Raw genomic sequence first — 25001 nt, 5'->3', positions numbered from 1 at the left:
CAGATCAGTATGACAGGTCGGCACAACATCGAGGGCCGAAGGGCCTGTAGTGTGCTGTTTTGTTCTATATTTTATGTTCTGACGTAGAGAAGACCACATCAGGAGCAGCTTTGCTACCTAGACTACACCTCCTGCCACTGTTTCCTGCAAAAGCTCTATCCAGTTTTCCCAATTCCTCCGTCTCCATTGCATCTAGTCTGACGAGGAGATGTTTTCCTCCCTAGCGTCCTGGGTGTCCACCTTTTTCAAACACCCCTCTCTGTCAGCCAGACAGCCCTCCACCACACCTCCTCCATTCCCTGCTCCACAGCTCTAAACCACCCCCACAAAAGATAATAAAAATAGGATGCCCCTTGTCCTGACTTTTTATCCCACCAGGCTCCAAATCCAAAGTATAACCCTGAAACAATTCCATCAACCCCAACTAGACCCCACCATCCAGAACATGTTCCACTCCCTACCTCTCTCAGCCTTCCGCAAGGACCATTCCCTTCGCCACTCCTTAGTTCACCCCATGCTCCACACCAACCACTCCAACCCGACTGGTACCTTCCTCTGTAACTGGAAAAGATGCAACACCTACCCACACACCACCTTGCTCACCTCCATCAAGGGCCTTCCTAAACAGCCCATCTAGGTGAGACAGAGCTTTACCTGCATCGCCTCCAACCTGGTCTACTGCAGCCGGTGCTCCCTGGTCTTCTCTACAGTGGTGAGACCAAATGTAGACGAGGTAACCATTTCACCGAATATCTTCACCTGACAGCCAACCTAACCTCCCAGCCAATGCCCATTTCAACTACCCGCACTGCCTCCCCACCTCCCCCTCTAAAATATCCGTCCTTGGCTTCCTCCACTGTCACAACTATTCACAACATAGATTTGCGGGCCAACACCTTATCTTCCACCTGGGCACCGTACAACCCGGAGGACTCAACATTGAGTTCTCAAATTTCTCACCCATTCCCTTGCTCCATTTGCAGCCCCACCTCCTCCCTTTCATTCCACCTACTGACCTTCCCTTCCAACTACCAACTGGATTCATCCTTCCCATTGACCAATCAGGTCATACCTGCCACCAGTGCCCACCTATCACCACCAATTCCACTACCCCCCCCCCTCCATGCCCTTTTATCTGCAGCTCTCCCTACCCCAAAATCCAGTCCTGAAGAAGGGTAATACCTGAAATGTTGACTTCTTCGTTCCTTCGGATGCTGCCTGGCTTGCTGTGATTTTCCAGCTTCCTGTTTGTCTATACTTGGATTCCAGCATCTGCACCTTTTTTTTGTCTCTAACCAGAATTATCCAATATCCTGGTAAATATTTATTCTTCAACTCACATCACTTTCTGCTATTAGGTGGCTTGCTCTGCTACGAATGGTAGAAATTACAGAGACTATACTCCAAAGTGCTTTACTACCTTGAAGATGTCTCGCAATTGCGCGAAGTATTTATTTAACTACAAGGTTGGTTTTCATTCCAATGCAATGTCCCATTGGTTCCAAATCTATGTCAAAGCTCTCTGGTGTTTCCACCATGCTGGATATGAATGCCACAGTCACAGCTGTCAGTTCTCTGGGACATCTTAGTATGGAGCTGAAGCAACACAGCAGGCCAGGGAGCATCAGAGGGGCAGGAAAGTTGATGTTTCGGGTCAGGACCAGCTCCATACTGTGTTGTCTATGACTCCAGCATCTACAGTTCTTGCTATCTCTGTGTCAGTTCTCTGGTGTGTTCTTCAATTTATGCTATCACTTTTAAAATGTTCACCGCTTCGACTATAGAGCAACTTCAAAACATTGGATTGTTAACACACCCCTACTATTGAAATGGAGCCTCTGAGCCTCCCTGAAGTGATTACATTTCTGGATATTTTCTATTTGTGACAAGGTCCACACTCACCTTGTACTGCAGGTTTTTCTACATTGCAACTTATTTAAACTTTCAGAATTTGCATTTTGCTGCTGTCACAGCTTTTATACTCTGAAGCAAGAGAACCAGACTAACTGGGTTGCATTTCGAAATCTGCAGACTTCTGAAACATTTCCCATTTGTGATAAGTACAAAAGGTTTGATTTTCTTGTAAACATTCATTGACAGTATGTCTTGGGAAAACTGAATGATCTAATGGCTGGTCATTCATTGGAACCCAGAAGCTTTATGTAAAAACTAAACAATTACAACATCATTGGCAACAAATTAGTTCAACTGAAAGGGAAACACAATCTTTCAAAGAATGAGAAAGTTGAAGAAAATCTTGAGATACAAGTCGATGTGTGCGGGTCCTGTTTCATATGCTATAGATTCAATCAGCTGTGTGACGTTCTCTCTCTCCAGTCCTCCTGAAATGCTTTTAGACTGCAGGCAAACAGCCAACTACATGAGGTATCTCTCAGTCATAGTTTATACTGGAAAAAATAATCCCATGTCTCAGGAACAGAAGGCATCGTAGACCTGTGGTGATGTGGGATGATGGTTCTGCCACCGAAGGCAACTTCTTTATGTAAGTATGGAGACATAGCCTGTAAACATTCATTCTTTGAGGTTTCCATAGCAACTGTAGAATCTGCTGGGCCTTTACAGAATAAATCCTGGGCATAAAGTCACAGAATGATCCAGAATAAAAAGTGTTTATTTAATCAACCAAACAATTCAGGGAAGGAAATTGGTCTACGTTCCCGAAACCCATGCTTGAGCTGGATATTCACATCCTATGAAATTCTTTATAAAGTGATTTTCTAATTCCCCTTAAAAAGATTATACAGAATGTGTTTTAACATGCTTGCATGACAAAGAATACCACAATCTAACCTTCCTTTGTAAAAGCAAATGGTAAAAAAATGTGAAAATGATGCATCGAGGTTGGGTTTCCAAAGGGAGGGTCTGACAAGTTTGTATTTAAATCCAAACGATAATCCTTAGAGATCTAACACCTCTGGTTTCATTCATCTTTGTAAGAAATAATTGGGCAATAGAGAATGCCAATGAAATGCTTTTTGGTGCTTTTCAACGTTCCTTCACCTCTAAAAGGAAGCCAAAGAAAGACAATAGAAGTTTAGTTAACGGGCTAATTATTGTTGCTTCAGCCCATGCTAAGAACAACTGATGTTTTTATTTATGTAGCACTCATAACATCATAAACGTTCCGGGGGGCTTTTCAGGAGCATTATGAAACAGATTATACTGTCTAGTCTTCAGGGGAGATCTTGGATCAGAGACCACAGGCTTGGCCACAGGGGTACGGTTTAAGGAGTGCTTTAAAATGATGAAAGAGAGTTATAGAGACGATGTGTAGAAGGTAATCCCAGCTCTAAGGTCACTAAAAGCAAACTATACAAGCTTTCTTTGCTGGAGAGGTTAGGAGGATCAGTCAGTGAACTCAATGATGGAAGATAACAAAGTGTGGAGCTGGATGAACACAGCACGCCCAGCAGCATCTCAGGAGCACAAAAGCTGACGTTTCGGGCCTAGACCCTTCATCAGAGAGGATATTCACATCCTATGAGCTCTCTGATGAAGGGTCTAAGGCCGAAACGTCAGCTTTTGTGCTCCTGAGATGCTGCTTGGCCTGCTGTGTTCATCCAGCTCCACACTTTGTTATCTTGGATTCTCCAGCATCTGCAGTTCCCATTATCACGAACTCAATGATAGGATGGATTTCAGAGTGGTGAATGAGACAAAACAGATGTAGACGCAGAAGAACAGCAGCTATGGGAAGTTGCATTTTGTCAACTGATGAACCAATGAAGAGAGAAAATGTGAGGAATGTGACTTCCAGACCAGTGTTAGGTCCTGTACTGGGATTCAGAAGAGTTATACTGGACTTGAAAAGTTAAGTCTGTTCCTCTCCCTACAAATGCTATCAGACCTACTGAGTTTCTCCAGAATTCAGTGTTTGTTTCAGATTTCCAGCACAGTTTTTGAAGAGGTCACCAAGGAGATAGACGAAGGCAGAGCAGTAGACATTGTCTACACAGACTTTAGTAAGGCCTTCAACAAGATTCTGCACAATAGACTGGTTCGTAAAGTTAGATCACATGGGATCCAGGGAGAACTGACCACCTGGACACAAAATTGGCTTGAAAGTAGGAGACAGAGGGTGATGGTTGAATATTGTTGTTTAGACTGGAGGCCTGTCACCAGTGTTGTTCTGCAGGGACTGGTGCTGAATCCACTGTTGTTTGTCATTTATATAAATGATTTGGATGAGAATATAGGAGGCATGGTTAGTAATGTGCAGCTGACACCAAAATTAGTGGCATAGGGGACAGTGAAGAAGGTTGTCTAAATGAATGACGATTTATTGTCACACTTATGCAGGGAGATACAGTGAAAAGTGTTCTGTCACCATAACCTGGCACCATTTTGAGGTAGAAAAGAATAAAAAGAACACTAATGAGTTCATCTTCATAAGCCAGGATCCCAAACCAGCTTCAGGATTAATGTAAGGTCTCGGCAAGGTCCCTGCTCCAGGCCTACCAGAGCCAGGAGTCCCTGCTCCGCCTATCTAAGAGTACAATGAGATCTTGATCTGCTGGGCCAAGGGGCTGAGGAATGGTTGATGGAGTTTAAATTAGATAAATGTAAGGTGTTGCATTTTGGTAAGACAAACCAGGGCAGGACTTACACACTTAATGGTGGGGCCCTGGGTAGTGTTGTTGAACAGAGAGTCCTACGGATTCAGGGACATGGTTCCTTGAAAGCGGCATCACAAGTAGACAGGGTGTTGAAGAAGTCATGTGGCACACTTGTCTTCGTTGGTCAAAGCACTGCGTATAGAAATTGAAATGTTGCGGCTGTACAAGAAATTGGTGAGGCCAACTTTTGAGTACTGCATTCAATTCTGGTTGACCTGCTGCAGGAAGGATGTTATTAAACTGGAGAGGACATAGAATGGGTTTACAATGATGTTGCTGGAAGGGTTGAGGCTGGATAGGCTGGGACATTTTTTCCTTGGAGCATGGGAGACTGAAGGGTGGTCTTATAGAGGTTTATAAAATCATGACAGGAATAGATAAGGTAACATTAACCAAGGTGTTTTTCCAAGTCTAGGGGAATCCAAAAGTGGATGGCATAGGTTTGAGGTAAGATTGGAAAGATTTAAAAGGGACCCGAGGGGCAACTTTTTCCACACATAGGGTAGTACGTGTATGGAATGAACTGCCAGAGGAAGTGGTAGAGGCTGGTACAATTACAACATTTAAAAGGTATTTGGACAGGTACATGGATAGGAAGGGTTTATAGAGATAAGGGCCAAATGCAGGAAAATGGGACTATTCACTTTGGGAAAGGTGGTTGGCATGGATGAGTTGGACTGAAAGATCTGTTTCTGTACTGTATAATTCTTTGACTCCAAACCATTAGCCTGCACTTACTAGTCAAGTGATACTATCACGACACCATCAACTCCCCTTTCTCCATATTGATTGTACTCCAAAGGTTAAGGGATTAAAGCTGGAGAATAGCCATCCAAACATGATACTTCTAGGAACATGCACATTTCTACTCTTTTAAATGAGCATTAACCAGGTTAGACAGCCTTGGAGGTGCACCAAACCAAGAATAAAATCAAAGATTAGTGGAAACTTATCCAAACTAAGTCAAAATGTCATTACCAGGTGTGACCACACAGTGCTCACTGTTTTCTAAAGGGCTGGACTGCACCAATGAGCTCAGCATGCTCCCTGTGCACACTCCTTCCACATGGACATGTGCATTTAGACCTTACCATGGGGGTGCCACAAACCCCTTTGGAGCCCAAAGCCAAGACCTGAAAATTGCCACCTCGACCATATTCAGGAGCAGGCCCACAAGGAGGAAATCTTCTGACCTGGCACAGTACCCACCCATAGAACACAGATCAGGATCACCTGGACCATCTCCAACACGTCCCTCACCTTCCGGGACCTTTCTGTCTCCATCTCAGGCAGCCACCTACAAACCGATGTCCACTTCAAGTCCACCGACTCCCACAGATACCTGGAATACACCCCCTCCCACCCACCTTCCTGCAAAAATTCCATCCCCTATTCCCAATTCCTTCGCCTCCGCCGCATCTGCTCCCGCACATCCCAGATGTCCTCGTTCTTCAAGGACCACAATATCCCCCCCCGCAGTGGTAGAAAATGCCCTCGACCGTGGTCTCCTGCATTTCCTGAACCTCATCCCTCACACTCTGCCCCCGCAATAACCGCCAATAGGGAATCCCCCTAGTGCTCACATACCATCCTGCCAACCTCCACATACAACGCATCATCCTCCGACACTTCCACCATCTCCAATCCAACCCCGCCACTAAAGACAGTTTTCCAACCCCAACCTTCTCTGCCTTCCAGAGAGACCACTCTCCGCGACTCCTTTGTCCGCTCCACACTCCCCTCCAACCCCACCACATCCGGCACTTTCCCCTGCAACTGCAGGAAGTGCTAAACTTGGCCCCACACCTCCTCCCTCACCCCCATCCCAGGCCCCAAGATGACTTTCCACATCAAGCAGATGTTCACCCGCACATCCGCCAATGTGGTATACTGCATCCGCTGTACCCGCTATGGCTACCTCTACATTGGGGAAACCAAGCAGAGGCTTGGGGACCGCTTTGCAGAACACCTGCGCTCGGTTCACAGTAAACAACTGCACCTCCCCGTCGCGAACCATTTCAACTCCCCCTCCTATTCCTTAGACGACATGTCCATCCTGGGCCTCCTGCAGTGCCATAATGATGCCACCTGAAGGTTGCAGGAACAGCAACTCATATTTCACATGGGAACCCTGCACCAGCTTCAAAATCTCCCCTCCCCCCACTGCATCCCAAAACCAGTCCAGCTCGTCCCCGCCTGCCTAACCTGTACTTCCTCTCACCTATCCCCTCCTCCCACTTCAAGCCGCACCTCCATTTCCTACCTACTAACCTCATCCCGCCTCCTTGACCTGTCGCTCCTCCCCGGACTGACCTATCCTCTCCCTACCTCCCCACCCATACTCTTCTCTCCACCTATCTTCTCCTCTGTCCATCTTCAGTCCGCCTTCCCCTCTCTCCCATTTATTTCAGAATCCTCTCCCCATCCCCCTTTTCTGATGAAGGGTCCTGGCCTGAAACATCAGCTTTTGTGCTCCTAAAATGCTGCTTGGCCTGCTGTGTTCATCCAGCCCCACACTTTGTTATCAGGATCATGGGACTGAGTTGCAACCTAAAATTTGAAAGCAACCTTTTAAAAACTTCAGTAGGGTTTCAAACACAAGCCTTTGAAATTACCATGAGAAACCATTTCCTCTAGGCCACAAATAAAGCACATGTGGTCCTGCACCCAGCCACTGTTCTCTCCTTAGCCTTTTCTTCCTTATAAGAACAGAAGGGATAGGAGCAAGAGTCGGCCATCTGACCCCTCTAGTCTGCTCTGCCATTCAATGAGATTATGGCTGGACTCAGCTCCACTTCCCTGCCCACTCATCATAGCCCTTAATTCCTTTGTTGGTCAAAAGGTTATCTATCTTTGTCTTAAAAACAACTGCTTCATCGGGCAGGGACAGATTCCCAATGCTTTGGGTGAAGAAGTTTGTCTTCAACTCAGTCCTAAGTCTGCTCCCCTTTATTTTGAGGCTATCTTCCCTAGTTCTAGTTTCAGCTGCCAGTGGAAGCAACATCCCTGCTTCTGTCTTAAGTATTTCCTTCATAATTTTATATGTTTCTATAAGATCCCCCCCACCCCACCATTCTTCTAAATTCCAATGAGTACAGTCCCAATCTACTCAATCTCTCCTCATAAGCCAACCCTCTCCATTCCGGAATCAACCTAGTGAACCTCCTCTGCACCCTCTCCAGTGCCAGTATATCTTCTCTCAAGTAAGGAAACCAAAACTGTGCACAGTACTCCAGGTGTAGCCTCACCGGCACCTTATACAGTTGCAGCATGACCTTCCTATCTGCATTCTGCTCCCATGTGCCAATGCCTATAATCACATGTCATCCTTAACATTTAACTTCTTCAATAATCTCTCTCTCTCTCTCTAAATATCTCCATATCGTCAGCAGTTCTCATAACATTGCAATTCCCTCTGTACATCAGGGTTTGATATGTCACAACTCAATATCATGAAGGGCAGTCTTGAGCCTTCATTTTCTTGCCACGACTGGCGCTTTACAATCTTCTCAGGCTTACCTAGCTGAATCTCTTGAGGAAGCCACTCAATAGATTGGTGAACAAAAGACTATTAACAATAATGAGAGCTCATGCAGTTTGATGTAACCTTGTGTCTTGGTTTGGTAGATAGTTATCAGAGACAGGGAGTGGAAGTAAGGAGTTCATTATCTAATTGGCAGGTATGAAGTGATATTCCTAGTAAATAGAGTAGTGGACTCAGGAATTCATCATATCAACTACTGGCTTGGAAGAAGCAATAGTAAATTGGATATTGAAGTTTACAATGACACTAAATTAGATAGCCCTCTTAAGTTGTGTGGGGCAGGAACTGATAGAGCCAAAAGCAAAACTGTAGTGATCGGAGTGCAATGTGTGGAAGCGGGAAGTTGTCCAGCTTGATTCAGAGAATGACAACTGGAACATTTTTTCATGATTGAAATCTGGGAAGTAAGCAGGAGCAAAAGGATTTTGTATTTGTGTGAAAATCAGTGCATCATTAAAGATGCATGTATGAAAGGGTGGGGGTGAATGGATCTATTTTCAGTCCATGGATGTAATAGATGCAAAGTAATAGATCCAATTATTTGTCCATGAACATCATTTTTCTTGAGAAGTTCTCAGAAAGCTTTTCTTTCCAAAATAATTCTCAGGATGTGGGCACACTTGCTGAAACTGGATGGCTCCCCATACCAGACCTGATCACATTGTTCGTGGTCTGGGGCCACCCATAAATCAGACAAGGCAAGGTTGACAGATTTCACCCCAAGGGCTCCTAGGCAAATGAGATGGATTTTTATAAGCCCATACAAGAATCTGTTTCACTAATGTGTTTTCAGGAAGGAAACTGCCATCCTTACCTGGTGTGGTGTACATGTGACTCCAGGCCCACTGCAATGTGGTTAGGGCTCAATGGTTAGCACTGCTGCCTCACAGCACTAGGGACCCAAGTTTGATTCCACCCTTAGGTGTCTGTGTGGGTTTCCTCTAGTTTCTTCTCATAGTTCAAAGATGTGCAGGTTAGATAAATTGACCATGGTAAATTGCCCCAGAGATATGCAGGCAAGGTAGTTTAGCTGTGGGAAATGAAGGATTTCAGGAATAGGGTAGAGGGGTTGGTCTGGGTGGGATACTCTTTGGAGGGTTGGGGTGGGCTCAGTGGGCCGGATGGTCTGCTTCCATACACTCGGGATTCCATGACTTTTAACTGCCTTCTTGGCAATTAGGGATGAGCAATAAATGCTGGCCTGCCCAGCAACAGTCATCCTGTAAATGAATAATAAAAAAAATCACGATCTTCAGTATAGGAGCAAAAGTTTCATTCCAGGTCTATGAGGTTTTGCCTTGTTGTCGAGTGGGACTAGAATACCTTGTCTTCAGTGTATTTGCCCAGATCTCAGTTGGGTTATTATTCCAGCCTACTTTCCTTTCAGGAACTCAAAATGAAATATCACTGGTATCTGGCCACTAGAACATTCTGTAGTTGTAGAAGGTGCTACATAAATGCAAGTCTGTCCTCACCACCAGATCACTCATTGTTTAGGCACTCGGAAAGAACTGTATAATTTCCAATAGACAAGGTCTAATCTTTGATAAAGCTGCCTTCGCTCTCAAATTTATTACCTGTGGTGTCGGTTGTACTCAGCTGGCTTTTCTTTTATGCAATAGTGTATTGAAACTTTGCAACGAACAAATAGTGTGTCTGGTAACCAGAACGGTCTGGGAATAGCTGAAGAAATTAGTGTGGCCCCCTAGTTCTGTCACACTGCTTGTATCCTGCCCTAGCAACATTAAGTGAAAGCAGTCGGTTTCTCATTTGGATGCAAACGTTGAACCAATTAACTCGTTCTATGTCGGGTCACTAGGCAATGTAGATTCCCACCTCTCCTCGTTTTTTTGTGGGGGGGGGGGGTGTTGTTAATTGCAGAATTAAGCGGCGGAGCCAGGTAGCTGTAATTTAATATATTAACGATTGACCGTGAAATTCCTTCGGCAGTTTCTGGGTGGGATTCAGGATAGCTCCTGTGTCTCTCGACATGCAGTATTTCGCCAGGCTGTGATAATTGTTAGTTTGGGGACTTTTTCTTCCCGGCAGTCGGTGTTTTGTTTATAGGGCGGTGGCATCTGCTTATTGAAACACTTATCATAGAGTGCCTTCCCCTCTTGCTCACAGCAGCCGCCCCAATGGAACAGCGCGCTGCGAGCAATGCATCTGGATCCGGCTCCTTGGGAACTATGGACCTGAAAGACGATCAGATTCAGCTGTTGGAAGAGAACTTCGCTCGGACGAAGCAGCCGGACGCCTCCACTCTAATGCTAGTTGCGGCGGAGTGTGGTCTATCCGAGGCTGATACAGCGGTAGGTGGAACACTCACTTTTATTGCCCGGAAACAGACACCTGAAAATCCCATGGGGCTAGAAAACTGGAACCTCTCAATGAATCCAGGTCGAATATATAGCTGGCTTTCTGTCAACTAGTTTTTCGAGTAAACTTGCAGACTTTTTATGTTCAGTATTGAGTTGGTTAGATTAACATTATTGGCTGACCAATCTTAATTGTTGATTCTCAGGAAGGACCCAAAATGCTAACTTTTTTTTTTCAATTCTTCACAGGCTGCCAGACCTGCTGAGCTTTTCCAGCTACTTCTGTTTCCTTTAATTATTGGCTTTTAGAATCGACATGTATTTTTAATCAACAATTTCCTTTCCCCAGTGAGAGAGCCTGAGTCCTGCTGTTGGCCTGGGGTCTCTCATATTAAAGAATATTATTGAACCAGGTTGGGAGGGGGGCGTGGGTTTAAAATGATCGGTAGTGATCACATGGCTTCCCTCAGGGCACCTTTTTTATCTCGGGTTTTTATATCATCTGCCACAGTATCACCTCCCATCATTGGAACAAGTCTAATGTTGAGAAAGATCCCACTTCTGAAGGTGACTATAGGTACCTGCATGGGGCCCAAGCTATGCCTGCCTCTCTTTAGGTAACGTGGAACAATCCCTCTTCTGAAGCTACACTGGTTCTATCCCCCACCTCTTCCTCTGTTACATCGAGGACTGTATTGGAGCTGCCTCGTGCTCCCACAAGGAGCTCGAACAGTTCATCCACTTCACTAATATCTTCTACCACAACCTTAAGTTTGCCTGGACCACCTCCAATACCTCACTCTCCTTCTTGGACACCTGTTTTCATCTCTAGCAACTGCCTGGAAACCAATATCCATTTCAAGCCCGCTGACTCCCACAGCTACCAAGAATACACCACCTTCCTGTAAAGAGACCATACCCTATTCCTGATTTCCTTTGCCTATGCTGCATCTGCTCCTGAAATGAGGCATTCCACTCCTGGACATCCCAGATATCTTTTTTTTTCCCCCCCCAAGGACTACAACATTCCCCACCCAGTGGTTGAAAATGCCCTTGACTGTGTCTCCCGCATTTCCCACAACTCATCCCTCACACTCCCTCCCCACAATAACAACCAAAACAGAATCCCCCTCATCCTCCTGTATCATCCCACCAACCTCTGGATCCAATGCATCATCCTCTGCCAACTGCAATCTGACCCCACTACCAAGGACGTGTTTCCCTCCCTGACCTTATGTGCCTTCCAGAGGGACCACACTCTCTGTGACTCCCTTGTCTGCTCCATGCTCCACGTTCTCCTCCAGGCCCACCACACCTGGCACTTTTCCCTGTAACCGCAGGAAGTGCTACACCTTCTTCCCCCTTCCCAGGCCCCCAGAAAACCGTCCACGTTAGCAGATAATAAAGTGTGAAGCTGGATGAATACAGCAGGCCAAGCAGCATCTCAGGAGCACAAAAGCTGACGTTTCGGGCCTAGACCCTTCATCAGAGAGGGGGATGGGGAGAGGGAACTGGAATAAATAGGGAGAGAGGGGGAGGCGGACCAAAGATGGAGAGTAAAGAAGATAGGTGGAGAGAGTGTAGGTAGGGAGGGGATAGGCCAGTCCAGGGAAGACGGACAGGTCAAGGAGGTGGGATGGGGTTAGTAGGTAGCTGGGGGTGCGGCTTGGGGTGGAAGGAAGGGATGGGTGAGAGGAAGAACCAGTTAGGGAGGCAGAGACAGGTTGGACTGGTTGTGTGGTGCAGTGGGGGGAGGGGACGAACTGGGCTGGTTTAGGGATGCAGTAGGGGAAGGGGAGATTTTGAAACTGGTGAAGTCCACATTGATACCATATGGCTGCAGGGTTCCCAGGCGGAATATGAGTTGCTGTTCCTGCAACCTTCGGGTGGCATCATTGTGGCACTGCAGGAGGCCCATGATGGACATGTCATCTAGAGAATGGGAGGGGGAGTGGAAATGGCTTGCGACTGGGAGGTGCAGTTGTTTGTTGCGAACTGAGCGGAGGTGTTCTGCAAAGCGGTCTCCAAGCCTCCGCTTGGTTTCCCCAATGTAGAGGAAGCCGCACCGGGTACAGTGGATGCAGTATACCACATTGGCAGATGTGCAGGTGAGCCTCTGCTTAATGTGGTATACTGCATCCACTACCCGGTGCGGCTTCCTCTACATTGGGGAAACCAAGCGGAGGCTTGGGGACCGCTTTGCAGAACACCTCCGCTCAGTTCGCAACAAACAACTGCACCTCCCAGTCGCAAGCCATTTCCACTCCCCCTCCCGTTCTCTAGATGACATGTCCATCATGGGCCTCCTGCAGTGCCACAATGATGCCACCCGAAGGTTGCAGGAACAGCAACTCATATTCCGCCTGGGAACCCTGCAGCCATATGGTATCAATGTGGACTTCACCAGTTTCAAAATCTCCCCTTCCCCTACTGCATCCCTAAACCAGCCCAGTTCGTCCCCTCCCCCCACTGCACCACACAACCAGTCCAACCTGTCTCTGCCTCCCTAACCGGTTCTTCCTCTCACCCATCCCTTCCTCCCACCCCAAGCCGCACCCCCAGCTACCTACTAACCCCATCCCACCTCCTTGACCTGTCAGTCTTCTCTGGACTGACCTATCCCCTCCCTACCTCCCCACCTACACTCTCTCCACCTATCTTCTTTACTCTCCATCTTCGGTCCGCCTCCCCCTCTCTCTCCCCATCCCCCTCTCTGATGAAGGGTCTAGGCTCGAAACGTCAGCTTTTGTGCTCCTGAGATGCTGCTTGGCCTGCTGTGTTCATCCAGCCTCTCATTTTATTATCTTGGAATTCTCCAGCATCTGCAGTTCCCATTATCTCTGATACCACGTTAGCAGATGTTCACTTGCACATGCTCATGTAGTAAATTGTATTCGCTGTTCCTGGTGTGGTCCCAACTACATTGGGGAAACCAAGCAAAGGCTTGGAAACATCTTTGTGGAACACCTACGCTTGGTTCACACTAAACAACTGCACCTCCTAGTCGTGAACCACTTTAACTCCCCCTCCCTCAGATGACATGTCCATCTTGGGCTGCCTCCAGTGCCACCTGAAGGTTGCAGGAACAGTCCCTCATATTTTGCTTGGGAACCCTGCAGCCCAATGGTCTCGATGTGGACTTCAAAATCCCCCCGCCCGCCCCTGGGTGCATCCCAAAACCAGCCCAGCTAGTCTCCACCACCCTGATCTGCCCGTCCTTTCTCCCACTTATCCACTTCTCCCACCTCAACACCCACCCCCACCTCCTACCTACCAGCCTCATTCCTGCCTCCTTAACCTGTCTGTCTTCCCTCGGCTGACCTACCCCCTTCCTAACTCCTCACCTTTACTGGCTTCATGTTTATCTCCTCTCCACCTTATCTGCTCCTTTATCCATCTTCTACCTGCCTCCCCCACTGTCCCTTATTTCAGAACCCCCTTCCCCTCCCCTCCCCTCCCCCATTTCTGAAGAAGGGTCCAGACCCAAAACATCGACTTTCCTGCACCTCTGGTGCTTGGCCTGCTGTGTTCATCCAGCTCTACACCTTGTTATCTTAAATCAGGACATTAGCCTGGCCTCCTGGACAGCTAGTCTGGTGACTTTATCCAGTACACCACAACCTCCCCACACTCTCTTGGATTGTCAGATTTTTTTTTAAACTAAAGTCTACAGGAAGTGAAGCTTCAGCAGAGTTGATTAAATACCAGGAACAACAAATATGTTAATTTTTTTAGAAACTTTTGTTCTTGCTAATATTAGTTAGAAGAATATTGGCAGCATGGGAGGACTGACCTGGTCAGGGGTGGATAGCCTTGTAATGAAATCTCAAAGACTCCATCTGCAGTTTTTGCTGTTCATAATTTGTCTAAGCAAGCTTAGCACCCCTTGTCTGGTTCAGTGGAGAAATCCCATTCTGCAAGACTCCATGCAAAGAGAAGATTGAAAAGGCTGACTTTTGTTTTCTTTTGTGGGCATCTCTGGCAAGTACAGCACTTGTTGCCCATTTGGCTTTTTTTTTTGCAAAAAAACATTTTCCTCAGAATAAAATGTTTCTATACATTGTATGGAAATGCTTCAGTAGCTATCTTCGCACATGAATAATCTGCAAACAAGGCACTTCTCATTTCTAATTACCCTTGAACAGAGGGACTCACTAAGACTTCAGAAGGCAGTTAAGAATCAAATCATATTGATGTGGCTTTGGAGTCACTTGTAGATCAGATCAGGTAAGGATGGCAGATTTGCTTCCTTAGGGTATGTTAGAAAATCAGATGCATTTTAAAAAATTCAATTAAGTGTCATTGCTGAGGCAAACTTTTTAAATTCCAGGATTATATTTCCATTGCTATGGTGGGATTTGAACCCATGTTCTCTGAGTAGGCCCTGCCTATCAGATTTCTAATTCAATAACATTGTTCAATGCCACCCGCTTCTTTGTTTTACAAGTTGGTATTCTTCAAACCATTGTTTACTAAATGGTAAAACTATTGTGCAAAGTCTGAAGGCTGCATTTAGTGTTTTATGGCACCAAAGGAGCCCATTTGACCACTCAGTTCTCCATAGAACAATCCAGTCAGTCCCATTCCCTCTAACGCTGAGGCTTTTTGACACAATTGATCATCTCTGCTTCCACAAATGGCATCTGGTTCTATCGTTTGCTAAATTTAACAAAAAATACTTCCTTGTATACCCCTGCAACTTAAATCTGTGACTTAGTCCTTGAACCAAATGAATGAACCGAAAAAAGCTGTAATTATCCATCACTGAATTGTAATACACTCCTTTTTTTTAAATGGACAGAAAACCATAGATTGCAGACTTGATATTTCCCTCGGTAGGTGTTGCAGGTAACTGAATCACCCAATGGGTGCCAACAGGGGCTGTATTATGCATAAACTTATAAGGATAGAAGTGTTTGTGCATATCCATGAGAATAAATGTGGGAACAAAGTACTGCAGTTGCTGGAATTGATGCTGAAAACAACATATGCTGGATATCACAGCAGGTCAGACAACATCCATGAAGAGATCAAGCTACTGTTTCTAGTCTAGATGCATCTTTGTCCTTACAAAGTCATTGACTCTCATAGCTATCTTCACTATAGCTTGTCTCACCCAAGTCTGCAAGGACTCCACCCCATTCTCCCAGTTCTTTTGTTTCCATTGTATCTGTTTGGATGATGCCACCTTCCCAAACAATGCTGTTGACATGGCTTGCTTCTTCCATGATTGGTTTCCCACCCACCGTGGTTGATAGGGCCCTCAACTGCATCTGCCCTTGTCCCTTCCCATCACTCACCACAGCATGATCAGGTTCTCCTTGTCCTCACTCTTCATCCCACTGACATCCACATTCAAAGGACCATTCTCCACAATTTGAATAACTCCAGCAGAACAGTGCCATCAAACACATCTTGCCCTCACTCCCTCTATCTGCAATTGGCAAGGATCCTTTCCTCAAGGACACCCTAGTGTATTTCATAACCACCACCAACACCTCCGCGCTCTCTATGACACCTCCCCAGGCAACTGCAGAAGGTGCAACACCTGCCTGTTCACCACCTCCCTGCTCACCGTTGAAGGACCTAAATCTTTCCAGGTGAAGGAGCATTTCACCTGCACCATCTCCAACCTTGTGAATTGCATTTGTTGCACCTAACATGGCCGACTCTACATTGGAGAAATCAAATGCAGACTGGGTGACTGCATTTTAGAACACTTCTGGTCTGTTCGCAACTATGGCCCCGACCTTCCTGTAGGTAGTCACTTTAACAGTGTCCTGCTCGTGTGCCCACTTGTCTGTTCTTGGCATGCTGCAGTGCTCTAGTGAACCACAGCAAAATGGAGGAACCATGTCCCTTCTTCAGACTTTTAACAGCTTTCTGGACTTAATATTGAGTTAAACACCCTTTTTTTTTTTTTTAAAAAATTGTGAACTATTTCTTCCTTTTTAGCTTGTTATCATGTCCTTATCCCCTCGCCCTATCCCAGTCACTGTCAGTCATGCAGCACAGAAACAGACTCTTTGGTCCAACCGGTCCATGCCTGCATCCACCATTTCGTTGAAGTTTATTTCATACGCGAACCACCTTGTTTTTTTTCTCTTCAAAAAAATTTGCCACTTGTGTCTGTTTTAAATCTGTCTCCTCAAACCTTTTAATGTGTCTGCATGTCTTGATCTCCCATCCTGGCAAATGACAACTACCACGGACTCTACCTATATTCTCTACCTACTTTCATCACTTTTTTTTTATATAAACCTCCCTCCAATCGGGTTGCGTACCACCACCTTTCTTCTTGTGTGACCACCCCCCCCCCCCGCCCCCCACCACCCAAAACCCCCAGCTCCAGTGAAAAATCTCCAAGTCTGGCAGGAGACACATTGTTCCGCCATTCTCTCGTTTTGATCACTTAATCTGAACTAGCAACATCTTTTCTCCACCAGCACATAATGCCCATCACCCCCAGCTTTAGTATAAATGCTGCCCCTCCACACTTCACTTCAGCTATGAAGAGTTATCGAGACTCGGCGCTCTTGTGCGCGTGCGCTCTCGCTGGATGCTGTCTGGCCTGATGTGGTTTTTAGGAACGTCGTTGAAAGAATCAATTTGTTCAGAGAATTTTAATTATGGCAGTATTAAATGCTCAGAACAGACAACGAAACTCATTTATCTTTGATTATAAATAAGAATTTGCAGTGTCTTGGGCTGTTAAACGGTCATCAAATGTGATACAGGAACTGGCTTAGCAAAAGTGTCTGTGGCTTACTATTGCAGCCAAACTACCATAGTGTATTTTTAATACTGCGTTATATTGAATGTCCATTCATTGATCCCTATTTAACCCAATCAATGCCTCATTCAACCATTTTTAAAACTAGTAAATACCAGAATATGTAAGTCTACATGGGACTACTAAACCGTCTTCACAAGGAGTTATTTGGACCAGATTACAATATATTGTTCCATATAAAACTGTGTGACATGCAAAGAAATGGTAAGTAGATGGGTGTTGATTGCAGTAATGGTTTTTAAATGTTCGAGATTTCATGATATCAGATTGTAATACCTGTTGATGATGGGTTCTGACAATATGCATGGTTGAATCCAAAGTGTGAGCTAACTGATGATTTTTCAAACTGTTAACCCTGAATAACAATAACACAAGCTGTCAAGTGATCACAAATTATTAATCCTCCTCCCATAAGACTTCTCCAGTGTTATCTAACTCAATGGATTGCACTCATCTGGTCCCTTTTTTTCCACAAACTAAATATTGACAAGGCTGAAGCCTTGCTTTTTAATGATTGTTCCAAAACTTAATGTCATATTTGAACTGTATGAGCTTTTGATTGTCTCCCTGTACCTTAACAACAAGCCTGCCTACTTCTATCTTTGCCATTGCTCAATTCTGTTCTGGCATAGATTGTCTCATGCTGAAACCCTGATTCATATGCTTTTTTTTTGTTGTTACTTCTGGACATGTCTCTTTGCTATGTTCCTGTCTAACTTCCTCCCTACCCTCTTTAAATGAGGACATCTAAGACATTGCTGCTCATATTCTAACTCTCACCAGTCCCATTCATTCATTGAATCTCCTGCTGATCTGACTATATAACGCTTTAGTTCTTGTAATTTCTGCCTTGTTTTCAAATCTCTCTTTGAAACTTGAGCTACTCTGAAGTCTTTCTTTAATCTCCTACAGACCTCCAGATTTACTTTCCTCTAATTCTTGGCAGTTGAGCATTTTTCAACTTTTAAATGCTCCACAGTTGACAGTTGTGCTGTCAGCTACAACACAGCCTCTCCTAAACTGTTTTGCCTCATACTGTTCTGTTTTTTTAGGTTACACCTTAAAATCCACCTCCAATTGAACCTTCAGTCATCTGCCCGAAGAGCACTTTCAATGGTTCAGTGTTAAATATTGTTTGCTAATACACTTTTTTTTTGTTTTGCTATGTTAATGGTGTTTATGTTGGTATTTGATGGCAATAATCTGTCGTTTGTCTCTTCAGCAATGGTTTAAGCAGCGCTATGCAAAATGGAGACAAGCAGAAGGATTACCTCCAGAGTGTGGATCTGTCAAAGACTAAAGACTGGTAAACACTGCTGTTGCCATCACCATGGAGTCAATTCCATTACGCTGCAGGCTACTTTCATTTCGCTGGCTATATCCAGCAGGAATGCCTCCTTGTTTAGGATCAGAGCTTAATACCTCCTCTCAGTGACTTTGGTTTACTTCTGTGAATTCAAAGTATGTTTGATTTAATATTTTTGCATAGCTTGAATCTTGTTTGTTGTGGGGTACTCATTTACACTAATTATATGCTAATTTCAATTTAATGTGATTGTTAGATAAGTAAAATTCTTTTGGGTTTAAGTGCAATTAAATCATGTATCTGTGTGATATTAAATAATATATAATTTGAAACTGAAGACAAGAATGCACTCCTTTCATGCCCTTTAAATAAAAAGCTTAACTTTTCATTTGCCAAGTCTCTATTTTGTTCGGAGATGAAGGCTATTTGTCTCCAAAGACCTACTTCCAGAGGAGTGGTAGAATTGGTAAGGAATGGATCTGAGGTTTACTATTTTTACAGTTTTAAATGAATGATTTTGTGTTAAGGCTTGTGTGAAGTGAGTGTTTCATGTATATACTTGTGATTGGAAAGGCAGGGGCTACATGCTCTTTTGTTGACCGTTGACAGTTGTTAACTTATGCATCTCCATTACCTTTCCTCAACAATCTATAATTTGTTAGACTGCTTCTCTGTGACACCTGGTTCTACAGAAGGAGAAAGTGGCAGAATGAAGTTTTCCTTTTTAATGATTAGTTGAAAAACTTCTAAAGCATATCTTGCAGGCTGTGAAGTGTTAGGAGGACAGTAGGACTAGGCAGTGGGTTTCTTCTGTCTGAGTTAATTCAGTAGTAAGACAAGGAAGTTTGGGAGCTTGTCACATCTTTGCTAGCATTCAGTAAACCTGATCTAACCCTGTAGAACATATAGTACACCTATCTTTGTGAGCTTGACTTCTATTGTGAAAGTTTGAAGCATTCTCATCTCTCCTCCTCAAATGAGTCCCATTGCACTCTTCAAGGAAGAGCAAGAGTTTGAGTCCTGATCCCTTCCTGCCATCTGATGTCTGTAGGATGCTGTTGCATTAATTGACTGCTATGCTGTAATGAGGTTGTGCTAAGTAAATTCCTACAAAAAAGTGTGAATTAAAATCAAGGTGCACTATTTAACTCCCAGTAGTTGCCATTAGGGTAGGTCTGATGGCATGGAATTATACCCAAAATAGGGTAATGGGAGTTACTGGAAATCTGATGTTTCAATAATGTCTTGTGAAATACTCAGCTATCTCGTGCTGTGAACTCTCAAAATCCCTTATAGTCATATGTCTATCCTAACACCTGACAATGGTAAGTGCAGACAAACTGTTTCTCTTCTATAGCCTCTCCAGATTTAAGAGTATTTATGAAATGAGAGAATGAGGGAGCGATTAGAACAGTACTCTCATATGCACTTGCTTGTTATACAGTCATTTGAATGGCCCTGGTCTGCACTGTAGCAATTTGGCCCATCAAGTGAGTGCTGATCCTTTGAAGAGCATCCCACTCAGATCTACCCATCCCAGCATTAATCATAACTAATGCACCTAGCCTGAAAATCCCTGACATTGTGGCAATTTTAGCATGGTCAATCCACTTAGCCTGCACATCTTTGGACTGTGGGAGGAAACCACAGCACCCAGGGGAAACCCATGCAAATGCAGGGGGAATGGGTGACTCTGTGTGGAGTTTGCACAAAGTTCAAATTGATCCTGGGCCCTTGGTGCTGTGAGGCAGCAATGCTAGCCACTGACCCACCATGCCACTTATTAACCATGAGACCTTGCTGAAAGTCAGCAGAATAGATAGTTTTCTTACATGGAGGCTCTGAATGAAATGTAAACCTTCAGAAAAGAGTTAACTGGCGCCCACTTACACCTAATGCTGCATCTTCCTGAGAGTTTCAGCTGAAGACAAAGGAGCAGATGTCTGAGGGAAAAGTTGTCTATCCTCAAGATGCTTACTGGTCTCTTTATTGCAGACGATTTAGAGATTCCATGCTTTTTCAATGCCTGTGCTGTGCCTGTTGGTTAATAGGTGGAGGAGAGAATTATGGTGCTATTCCACTCCTGCACATCCCAGATGTCCAAGTCCTTCAAGGACCGCAACTTCCCCCCCCCCCCCCCCCCCCCCCCCCCCACAGTGGTCGAGAACGCCCTTGACCACGTCTCCCGCATTTCCCGCAACACATCCCTCACACCCCGTCCCCGCAATAACCGCCCAAAGAGGATCCCCCTCGTTCTCTCACACCACCCCACCAACCTCCCAGATACAACGCATCATCCTCTGACACTTCCGCCATCTACAATCCGACCCCACCACCCAAGACAATTTTCCATCCCCACCCCTGTCTGCTTTCCGGAGAGACCACTCTCTCCATGACTCCCTTATTCGCTCCACACTGCCCTCCAACCCCACCACACCTGGCACCTTCCCCTGCAACAGCAGGAAATGCTACACTTGCCCCCACACCACCTCCCTCACCCCATCCCAGGCCCCAAGATGACTTTCCACATTAAGCAGAGGTTCACGTGCACATCTGCCAATGTGGTATACGGTATCCATTGTACCTGGTGTGGCTTCCTCTACATTGGGGAAACCAAGCGGAGGCTTGGGGACTGCTTTGCAGAACACCTCTGCTCGGTTAGCAATAAACAACTGCACCTCCCAGTCGCAAACCATTTCCACTCCCCCTCCCATTCTTTAGATGACATGTCCATCATGGGCTTCCTGCAGTGCCACAATGATGCCACCCGAAGGTTGCAGGAACAGCGACTCATATTCCGCTTGGGAACCCTGCAACCCAATGGTATCAATGTGGACTTCACCAGCTTCAAAATCTCCCTTCCCCCCCCACCCCCCCCCCCCCACTGCATCCCAAAACCAGTCCAACCTGTCTCTGCCTCCCTAACCTGTTTTTCCTCTCACCCATCCCTTCCTCCCACCCCAAGCCGCACCTCCATCTCCTACCTACTAACCTCATCCCACCTCCTTGACCTGTCCGTCTTCCCTGGTCTGACCTATCCCCTCCCCACTTATACTCTCCTCTCCACCTATCTTCTTTTCTCTCCATCTTTGGTCCACCTCCCCCATCACTCCCTATTTATTCCAGAACCCTCACCCCATCCCCATCTCTGATGAAGGGTCTAGGCCCGAAACGTCAGCTTTTGTGCTCCTGAGATGCTGCTGGGCCTGCTGTGTTCATCCAGCCTCACATTTCTTTATCTCTTTCTTTCTTGCTTGCTTTCATCCAATTCAAACTCCCACTGGTAAATAAGCATAAATGTCAGGATTTTGTCTTAATGTGATGGGACATAAGTGAGATTCAGAACTCTAAGCAGGAAAAACCTCTGCTATGCAGCTTGTAAAATCTGCTTTTATGGCTAGTGGCTGAGGCACAGAATTCTTCAGTCGTTGGATATGACTACTTCCATTTAAGGCTAGTTAGCCCACTTAACAACCCAGAAGTTGACCGCTTTGCTGGGAGCCTAGAGTCATTACTTAGGCCAAGACCAGAATGACACTGTTTTTTTTTCCCCCAAAAGAAGAATGAGTAAGCCACGTATCATTTTAACCAGAAATAAGAGAAATCACCAGAGAAACGCGGCAGATCTTACAGAGAAAAGAGAGCCGGTGAAACTTCAGAAGTTATTTATTTGCCAACGTTAGGGTAGACATGTGGCGCACACACTCCAACAGTGCTGCACCAAGCATAATTAAATCTTAGCTTATAAGTTGATGTGATCTGTACTGTTGTGAAGCTAATTGCTGGGAGTTAAATAGTTCTGAAGAAGGGTCACTGGACTTAATGGTAATTGTTTTTTCTCAACAGATGTTGTCAGACCTGCTGAGGATTTCCAGCATCTGCAGTTCTTTGCTATCTTTCTTTTTACCAGAATCTATTAGTTTTTTTGTATTCAAGATTGATTTTAGTTCATTATATCTAAGTTCCTTGGCTCCCATAGTGGGGTTTGAACTCATTTCCAGGTCATCACTCCAGTTACTAACTCAGTAGCATAACAATAATGTGGTTGTCCCCTAGCTGTTAACGTTGAATATTATGTTGGATAGGGGCTGAAAGATGTGGTGATGAATGGATATGCAATTCAGGTAAGTAAATATATTAATGACTATATAAGAGGAGATTATAACGACTTGCTTGCATAGAGTTTCTTTTTTGCTTATAAGTTACAAACCATCTTGAGTGAATTGTATCAATGGGGACTGAGCATAACAAGATGCTTTCAAACACGTATGGATGTTTATTCCAGGTAATTGAATATCTTGTTAGTGCACTCTGTTCATAGTGAAGGTGGAATCAACGGTCACTTGCTGTCTGGCTCCACTGGTCTGTCACCTTTTGCTTGAGAAGGCTTCTGAGACCCCACTGTTTAAGTTTTTAAGGTGTCATTTCATTCTTTCACCATCAAACATCACTGTGGAGTGCAAAAACCTATTCTAAAATTTACTTTGACTTTGAGAGAAAGGAATTGAAAATGGGCCAGGATTTGAGAAATGCCAAAAATCAACACTGGGAAATCTCAAGGCAACATCAGAGCTGAAGAATTTCAAAAGTGGTATCACCTGTGATGCAGAAGAATGAATGGCAGAGCCTAAAGAATGAAAATTGTGTTCAATTACTCATTTAATATTTTACATTTTCTCCTTTTAAATCAACTTCTTAACTGAAAGAACAAACCTTGAGCTTTAAATAGACAATAAGATTAATTCTTTTTGCTCATGGGTGGTATTTTTATGTAGGTCAAATTCAATCCAATCAATAACTATAACACTTCAAGTCAGCATAAATGCTTAGTGATAATTTGTAAAATATCACAATCATACAGGAGTAACATGGATGATGTTAAGTTAGCTGGCCAGCATGTGAATCAAAATGACAGTGTAAGTTTGATTCCTGGTCTGTCTGAGGTAGACCTCAGATCCTGACCACTCACTATGCCCTGAGCATGGAAGGCAACAGCAAAGTGCCACTGACAAAAATGAAGAAAAGTAACAATAAAAATTGTACAAACTCTGGTAATAAAATACATTTTGCTATTTCCTCTATAGATCTAATGTTTTTTCATTTTGATGCAAGTCCTGACTCCAGTTCATTTAGAAGGGAAAGATTTGTGTTTTGAAAGATTTTAAAATATGTATTGTAAAAGACATAAATGCAGTCGCATTGATCAACCTAAATTTAGCTTACAAAGTTTGTGTTTAACTTTTATTACCGATTAATATGTAAATATATCAACCTTCCTTTAAATACCCTTGTTTGAGGCACAGGAAGCCATCGCTCCAAATCTGTGGGCGTAGTTTGTGCTGATGCTCCTGCTCTAGGTGTTCCTTCCTGCCATGACCTTTTTTCCTTTTTAAGATACGTCTTAACACTTTCATGAGTGAGCACCTTCTTGAACTCTTACTTCAGGAGCTTCACCCCTTCCACGATATGTCTCCATTTCTCAGATTCTACCGCTTGCATTCCAACAAGTGGCCCACTACCTAAACTGAAACTGGCAATATAAGGTGCAGTCGCTGATATTTTCTAACCAACCTCTTCAGAAATACTATTGGACACTTCTAGAGTATGTGGGAGTTGAATCTGGGCCTCCTGTCTCAGAGTTGGAGACACTACCACCATGCCACAAGCACACTGGCAATAGTTTAATTTGTATTACTTTTAAGACTTATAATAGTCAATTTAATGCCTGCTCAGTGTAGTCTGAGGGAAATGTGGAGGAACATAATTGCTAAAGAATTACAGACTCCTTTATAAGGGATGGGGGAAACTTTTAACCAGTTATAGACTGGGACAGTAGTGGAAAGGGCAGAGAGGGGCAAGAATTCCTAGGATGTTAATTTTTCCAGCCTAATGAGAACAGATGTGTTGATGGAATTAGTCCTTGGGAACATGTTAGGCAGTGGTTATGTAGCAAATGATTTAGCTTGGCTTCAAAAAAAAACAGAAATCCAAGGTCAGAATAACTAGCTTGGAGAATGCCAGATCCACACTCCTTTCCCTCTTCACAACCCCCCCCCCCCCCCCCCCCCCCCGAAATTGGCACTGATTTAAATTGGAAAGAGCAAACCTGTAAGTGAATGGTGTGTTGACTTTAAAGGAGCAGTTTCAAGTACAGTCAGGATACCTTATTGGAAAGGGGAAGGCAAACAATTCCAGAACTCCCTGCATTGTGAAAGTTTTTTTTTTGAAAAAAAAAATCAAGATGAGGCAGGGTGGCTTGCTGCTGCCTGACCGTCCAGGAACCTGGGTTCAATTCCACAAGCAACTCTGGAGCTTGCACGTCCTTCCTATATCTATGTGGGTTTCCTCCTACAGTCCAAAGATGTGCAACTTAGGTGAATTGGCAAGGCCAATTTGTCCATGG

At 44.7% G+C, this 25001-nt stretch overlaps 1 protein-coding gene across 5 annotated transcripts in view; it reads left to right on the top strand.

The window, feature by feature from the left end:
• The window catches only part of hopx (HOP homeobox), a 35469-nt gene extending 16485 nt beyond the window's left edge, over positions 1 to 18984 (top strand). Inside the window, exons 1-3 of one of the 5 annotated variants that reach the window (XM_048540952.2) lie at positions 2300 to 2503; positions 10312 to 10493; positions 18515 to 18984. In XM_048540952.2, coding sequence (XP_048396909.1) covers positions 2470 to 2503; positions 10312 to 10493; positions 18515 to 18592 — 294 coding nt within the window. In that variant the 5' untranslated portion in view covers positions 2300 to 2469 and the 3' untranslated portion in view covers positions 18593 to 18984. Of the gene's footprint in view, positions 1 to 2299; positions 2504 to 9884; positions 10082 to 10308; positions 10494 to 18514 lie in introns of those variants that run through there. The other 4 variants (XM_048540941.2, XM_048540977.2, XM_048540971.2 and 1 more) reach the window with 4 other exon arrangements.
• The last annotated feature ends 6017 nt before the right edge of the window (positions 18985 to 25001 follow it).

This window comes from Stegostoma tigrinum, chromosome 1 (genome assembly GCF_030684315.1).
Source record: "Stegostoma tigrinum isolate sSteTig4 chromosome 1, sSteTig4.hap1, whole genome shotgun sequence".
NCBI lineage: Eukaryota > Metazoa > Chordata > Chondrichthyes > Orectolobiformes > Stegostomatidae > Stegostoma > Stegostoma tigrinum.
The sequence above is the reverse complement of the archived record's forward strand: the minus strand, read 5'-3'. Positions and strand labels throughout refer to the sequence as shown.